The 7617-nt window shown below is 35.7% G+C and overlaps 1 protein-coding gene across 4 annotated transcripts in view; it reads left to right on the forward strand.

Annotated features, from left to right (window-relative positions):
* ERP44 (endoplasmic reticulum protein 44) overlaps positions 1–5283 on the forward strand; it is a 62082-nt gene extending 56799 nt beyond the window's left edge. For 2 of the 4 annotated variants that reach the window (XM_006758431.2, XM_015560482.1), the window contains 2 exons: positions 2921–3023; positions 5058–5277. In XM_006758431.2, coding sequence (XP_006758494.1) covers positions 2921–3023; positions 5058–5159 — 205 coding nt within the window. In that variant the 3' untranslated portion in view covers positions 5160–5277. Of the gene's footprint in view, positions 1–2920; positions 3024–5057 lie in introns of all 4 variants that reach the window. The other 2 variants (XM_015560481.1, XM_006758432.2) reach the window with 1 other exon arrangement.
* The last annotated feature ends 2334 nt before the right edge of the window (positions 5284–7617 follow it).

The following is a 7617-nucleotide window of genomic DNA, read 5'->3' on the forward strand; positions in this document are numbered from 1 at the left end:
GTTTCACTCTTTGTTACTTATTATTGATATTTAGATTTTGGCCACAAGCTAGGTAAGTGCTCTTTCATCCTATCTCCCTTGTCTTTGCTATTCACAATTCTTTTTCTCTTCTCAACTGTTGAGAAGCGGGGGGGGGGTAGTGGAGGAATCAAATTAGGGACAAATCTGTTTTGAGTGTTCTCTAAGAATTTGTTACATTTAAGATTTAATTATAAATCATTTCTTGACTAACAGAAGCAATTCACACTGTATTGGTTGTGATCATCTTGGACCTTATAAAATAACTAACTGGGGCTTTATCTTAAACATTGTAGACCATTTGCAATTCTTTGAATTGAATGGTTATATTTTAGTACTTTGCTGTGGGTGACAGTAGATGATGTCAGATTAAGTTTAAATCGATCTCCTCTCAATGTTTGTCTCTGGTGCATGGGCAATTTCTTCAGCGCCAGAGAACCTTTCAGAGGCATTCTGTCAATACAGCTACCTGACAGTCATTTGTATTTGTAAACTGTGCACTTGGCACCTGCTGTTCTCTGTTGCTTTGGAGCTAGTGGGGAGCTAAAATGGGTGTACAATGAAGTTATTGGTTGGTACATCTCTGTGGGAATTATTGAAGGGAAGAAAGAAACAGCACTTGCAGAACCTTAGGAAAGGATAAAAAGAAAAAGAAACTGGTAATATTAACACTAGCCGGCTATTCTTTGCTACCAAAAAGTCAGTCAGTTCTATTGTTTGTTGACCTGTATTTTAATTCTTGTAACAGATATGTAAAACAAAGGGTTTCTATTTAAATGTATATGATGCATTTTTTTAAATATCACAATCTCCATAGAAGACAATTCATGGGAGCAGAAATATAAACTAAAACAAGCAATGGAAAAATGCTTAATTTCTGAAGAAATGGAAATTAAAATGCAGGTGTCTTTTACTTACTAAATTAGCAAGGCTAATTTTAATAAAAAGATAGAGGTGCTGTTAAGATTTCACAGAATTAACAGGTAGACAAGTAGCAAAAACTTGTTGATGTTTGTATGTGTAATTTGCCCACACTTTGTAAAAAATTCTTATTATTTAATCCAATATTCCTACTTTATTGGCTACAGTTCAAGGATTTTTTTTTTTTTTTAAGGCTGATACATAAGTCCTCACTTAACATCAACAGTAGGTTCTTGGAAACTGGAACTTAAAGCGAAACAATGTATAACGAAACCAATTTTATCATAGGCTAATTGATAAAAACAGGTAGACAAGTAGTAGCAAAAACTTGTTGATGTTTTGTATGTGTAATTTGCCCACACTTTGTAAAAAATTCTTATTATTTAATCCAATATTCCTAGTTTATTGGCTACAGTTCAAGGATTTTTTTTTTTTTTTAAGGCTGATACATAAGTCCTCACTTAACATCAACAGTAGGTTCTTGGAAACTGGAACTTAAAGCGAAACAATGTATAACGAAACCAATTTTATCATAGGCTAATTGATAATAAATAAGAATTCTTATGGTATATTTCTGGTCACCAAAACTTCTAAATGAAGACCCAAAACACCTCTAATATTAAACATTGAAATAAATGTAAGCCCTACATACATTTAGGAAAGATTAATAAAACAAGAAAATCATTTTCCACCCCGCCCATTCCAGTTCCAGGTGGCGGATGGCCAGAGCCTATCCTGGCAGCTCAGGGTGCAAGGTGGGATCCAACTCGAGACACACTGCTCTTCCATCACAAGGCACACTAACACACATCCACACTCACACTAGGACAGTGTAGACACACTAGTTTACCTCCCCTGCACATCACTGTGGGAGGAAACTGGGGTCTTCAGGGGAGACTCATGCAGGCATAGGGAGAATGTCCCAACTTCACACATCCAGAGAGGCCCCAGCCAGGAATCGATTTTCTTTTCCCTCTTTAACATTATAACGAAATTACGTTATTTGAGCACCTGCTGTATATAAACTTTATAATGGTCTGTTTTACTACAACGTTGTCTCTCTGCTACAGATTTGCTTATGCCCTGATTAGTAACTAGGGGAATGATGTCAATATACAATGAGTTGTGTTGGTTCATTTTATTTTCCTCAGTGTTTTGAAACCACCAAAGAAAGTGTTTTCACCATTAAAGAGAATGCCTTAGTGGTGTGTGAAGACCTAAACAAAACAAAACAAAACAAAAATAACATACCAGTTTCATGGCCTTAAGAAGTGCTTTTGCTTTTCACAATGTTAAGCTATCCAGTGAAGCTGCCCCTGTGGTTAAAGAAGTTTCCCGCTGTCCTTAAGGGGAGTGCGGGGGAGGACACACATGAAAAAGCTATACCATGCCTTAGATTATTTGATAAGACTGGTTCTGGTTCTGCTGGCCATAAATGCCCTCAAGGGCCTGCCTCTCAAAAAGGATTCAGAAGCTCCAGGTTACAGCCACGGAGGATTATCTGGCTGACAAAGGCTCCAATGCTGGTGGAGGCTAAGGAGTGCTAATATTTTTGTTCTAGGCTTTGTTTAGGACTCTGGTTATAAAGCTACATAGTTTTGAGTGGCTAATATTCCCAAGCCCTGTTATTTTCAGTGTGATGTTGTTTTTTTAATTACAGTAATTCAGGAAAAAATATATATGCCCAACAATAAGGGATGGTTAAGTAAGTTTTAGGATAACATCTTGACAGACTGATGCATCTGTGAAAACGGTAAGCATAGAAAATTTTCTATGTAACAAGTGCAGGAATTAGAACACAAAACTGAGTATCTCGGTAAGATTACAGCTGTATAAAAATGTTCGACATATACCTGGTCTGTAATAGTTCCGGTAGGATGGTGGGATTATAAATAAAATTTTTAAAAAATTATGTGAAGTGGATAAGAGGTAAGTCCATTTTCATAGCTTAAGCTAAATTTTTATTTGACTTTGGTTTTAGAATTCCTGGAAGACTCAAGCAGTTTGTGTTTGACTTACATTCTGGAAAACTTCACAGAGAATTCCATCACGGTCCTGACCCAACTGACACAGCCCAAGGACAGGTAGCACTCATGCTTTTCAGGGGGAGCTTTTTTCTTTTTCAACAGACTCTAGATAATGTACAAACTATGTTCCTTTTAAAATTAATTTTTAAAATTTCAGACCTTCAGAAAAGTTACAGGAATGTTGCAGTATAGTTTTTTGGTCTGAGTATGCCATCTGTGGAATATGGCTCTGAAAGGAGTGAAGATAGTTGGCTTCAAATAGAAGTAGGAGATAGGAAATGGAAGTAGATAGATCAGTGAAATCAGTGGATTCCATTAATTATTCAGGCCGTCCTCTGGGGCTGGAAGATTGACCTCAGTCTGAAGAAAATAATTTGGTATTCTTGCAAATCATCCTAAGAGCCTCCTTTACCAATACAGTATTCATAATGCTCAAAACGTATAGTTTAGCCCTAAATGGTTTGTCTCAGGGGATAGAGCGTCGGCCTGCGGACTGAAGGGTCCCAGGTTTGATTCCGGTCAAAGGCATGTACCCTGGTTGTGGGCACATCCTCAGTAGGGAGTGTGCAGGAGGCAGCTGGTCGATGTTTCTCTCTCATTGATGTTTCTAACTCTCTATCCTTATCCCTTCCTCTCTGTAAAAAAAATCAATAAAAAATACTTTTTTAAAAGCTTAGTTTAATGCAGCTCTCCAATTGAGATTTAGAATGCTTGACATTTTGTATTTAATGTATATATATTTCTAAAAACCTGAGATTTTACCCCTCAATTTGCATTTTGATTCATTATTGATTTATATCCCCCACTATACCAAGAGGGAAGATGATATATACCAAACTCTATTTTATATGTTCAAAACTTCAATCTATTCTTGTGCCCAAAGAAAAATAAAGACTAAGTGAAATTTTCTTCACAATAAAGACTAAGTGAAATTTTCTTCACTTTGAGTCAAGTTAAGTTGAGAGTCAAGAGTTCCCTTTGGGAATCTGATGACATGCTTTTTCCTTGAAATCTTCAGTCAGACTTTTCTTTGATAATTAAGCAATTGTAGAAGCAGGCACATTGTTGGCAATAATCCAGGTGATTGTTTTCATCAGAAAAGTCAGCCTACTTAGTATTTTATCATATTACGAAAGGATGTAGCTTACTATTATATTATCCTGATTTGTTTCAACTTCTCCATTAGACTGTTGAATTCTTTATATTTTGTCATCTTTGTGTACTAATGGCATTAAATACATGTTTGTTTATAGTAATATAATTTCAGCTAAATTAAACCAAACATATACTTCAACAACAAAAAAATAAAAAAAATATATTGGGGAAGTGAAACATGGCCAAGTTATATGGGAAGTTTGTAGGCACATTTGTTTACCATTATAATGCAATTGTGCCATTAGATATAGGATGTAACATATGTACTATGTGCCTATGTTAACTACAGGGGATATTAAAAGAATGACAATCATGCTTGCTCTTGAAGAGCTTATAGTGTGGAAATAAAATATAGAATACACTGCCTTTTCTTAGAAATTCTTGGAAGTCACTCTTATAATTCCACTGTATTTTTATCTACTGTATGTGAACAAGTAAAATAATGCAAAAATTAATTTCTTGAAGTATTATATTGAAGTGTTTATTTTCCTCATGTTAATTTAGTTTTATCATTTCTGGCATACAGGTAATTGTAATTCTGGCTACAGAATAGGTGCCTTTAATTTTCTTAGTCATTTGTAAGAGGGGAGGGTTCGGGCCAACTTAGTCAAGAGTTGTGCTGTCTCTCTAGAATATTGTAGAAATGTGCCCAGGTGTCAGGTATTTTATTTCCTTCCTCTGCACCACAGGAACTGTCAACAGATCCATATTTAGTGGCTTTGTGGCAGCCCTGCCGTGGAGAATCTGAGTAAAGGCATATATGAAATGGGGAAAGCAAGATTTCAAACTTAACTCTCTATCTTTGGCACAGAGTAGCTACCTTTTATTGATTATTAAATAATTACAGGGCAACTACCAGTCATCTAATGCTCTTATTGAAATATTATAACTCCATAAAATATATTGATATAAAAATGTTTTATTCTTTCTCTTTAGGACACCCAGGATGTAGCAAGTAGTCCCCCCGAGAGCTCTTTCCAGAAACTAGCACCCAGCGAATATAGGTATACTTTATTGAGAGATCGAGATGAGCTTTAAAAACTTGAAAAACAATTTGAAAGCCTTTCAAACAGCAGCATCAACGTGGTGGAAATAGTAAACCTATATTTTCATAATTCTATGTGTATTTTTATTTTGAATAAACTGAAAGAAGTTTTGGGTTTTTAATTTTTTTCTCCCCCGACTCAGAATGCATTGTCACTTAATATAGCCTCTTTTAAAAACTCTTGTAGGGTCCAAAACAAAACAAAAAAACCACAAACAAACAAGAATCAGAGGCCTATCTATTTTAAATCTGTCCTGTAAAATTTTTAGAAATTAAGTGAAAGGTGACATTACCAGAAACAACCATCGACTCGCACTACTAGGTCAGGGAGGACTTAGGGTTGTTTCCTGTGTTCTACGTGCTTTTTCTTCTTCTCATTACATATGATCAGTTCTGTTGGTATTTTCATTATCACATTTCTCCAAGTTAAAGGGGCACATATTCTGGATACTTGGGTGGGGAATAAATTAAAATGTCCACACTGTGTACTGTGTTTTACTGATTGGTTGACTATTGCTTATGAAAATTCCATAGGGGTATATTTTGGATTCTTAATGTGTAACTTAAACATACTTTGAAGAGGAGAACCATAAGCCAGAACATTTGGCAGGAATTCTCCTTGAATTAAGAAAAAGAAAATGAAAGGTGTTATTAAATTTCTATGTGTTTGTCTAACTGAATTATACCTAAATCTGGGAAAGGAAAATACTAGTGGAGCAGGTTACCAGTATTGAACTAGATGACTTTTAAGGCTCCTCCGATCATGACACTTCAATTTCCAAAGAGAAAAACCAGCAAATTGTACTTCAATAATTCTAACCTCCTCCTTTCTTGTAATCTTGTTATGAATTGTATAGGTCAAAAATGAAGACAATAGGCACATAAGTTTTTAGTTTTTTACATTGTGAAACTATCAGAGGACCCTACCCTCTAGATTCTCTGATCTCCAGGCCTGCAGTGTACAGTCAGATGGGTCCCTGTGCCAGGCCTCAGGACTGCCAGGGAACAAAAACAGAGGGCGAGGACCCTCAGTATCATATCAGGAAGCCCAGTGCCAGAGGACAGACAGATTCAACATTGGCTTTCCTCTGGGCTTGGGTTGGTGCTATAGGCCAAGAGTCATTTTATATTTGGAGTCTAAGTCAATCCCAGTTTGGGGAGAGATTATTTTTAAGCTTAAAAGGCTGACATGTGCCATTATATGTAGTATGTAATATATGTAACATCTTCCAATTCTTTCAAAATAAAGTGACTATTTATAATGGATATTTAATGATTGTTATTTTTAAAAATCAGCCTAGAAGTCTTACTTATGCATGACTTATCCATTATTCCACTCAGAACAATAAATGTCATCAATAAGGTGATAAGGGGTATATTTAGTGTATTTTATCAGATTAACTAGAAAAGCAGGACAGCTTCCTAAAGGTTGGATCTTCATTACTTTTAATCAATAACTTTGAAATCATTTGTAGTTTTTAGGTCAGAGCATGGACCAAATCTGAGGTGGTCAGAATGAAAATCCACAAATAGTCAACAAGCTATAGTACACAAAACCATAAGTAGCATATGCAATTAACTGGAATAATTTGTAATCTTATAATTATCTTTAAAAAATAAAAGATAACACTCAAGTATTGGGTTGCAGATCCCTGGCTTGAGAACATTTAATTTGAAAAGCCTCAAGGAACACATGTCCATTGTGATCTAAGATATTGGGGGGTGTTAAAAAAGTGAGTGGATTTGAGGTTGCGTTATTTATATTTAGCATTCACTCATTGGGACTTAGTGTCACTACCATTATCTTTTCTAGACTGAAGCCACCGAGGGTAAGGATACTGAATTTTATGTCCATATCTCCAGTAGCTAGCATTTCTAGATACTTAGCAGTCATCATCAAAATGTTTATTGAATGAATGGGATACAAAATGACCTTGGGTACTTTATGTACCCCTGAAGGACTCCACACCTATCAGGAATTTGCGACAATTTATAAAAACTCATTAACAAGCTTAAGTGCAAAACAGCAAAATGTATTACAGAAAATAAGTTCTTGTCACAGAGCTAGTATGTGGTGGGTGGGGAGGTGGCTAGGGAAGTGATAGCAGATTCTGCAGGGCCTTGTATACCAACCTAGGGTTTGTACTGTTGCCTTGTAGGCAATAGAGATCCATCAACAGATTTTAACCGTTTGGCTGTGATGTATTTTTTCGGACATATGCCAAAACTGCGGCACTAATTGCGCGTGTATGGGAAAAAATGTAAAACACTTTTTATACAATAAACTCACTTGTATTGCTTTGCAACAACAAAAATTAAAAAATACCAATTGTTTACATAAATTTGTTTTAAATAAGAAGAGTGCGATAGCGCTCCTTAGCAGTCAAACGGTTAAGCAGAGAAGTATGTTCATATTTAATTCTGAGAGAGAATACTATGGCAGCAGATCTG

This window comes from Myotis davidii, unplaced genomic scaffold (assembly GCF_000327345.1).
Source record: "Myotis davidii unplaced genomic scaffold, ASM32734v1 scaffold534, whole genome shotgun sequence".
In the NCBI taxonomy this organism is placed as follows: Eukaryota; Metazoa; Chordata; class Mammalia; order Chiroptera; family Vespertilionidae; genus Myotis; species Myotis davidii.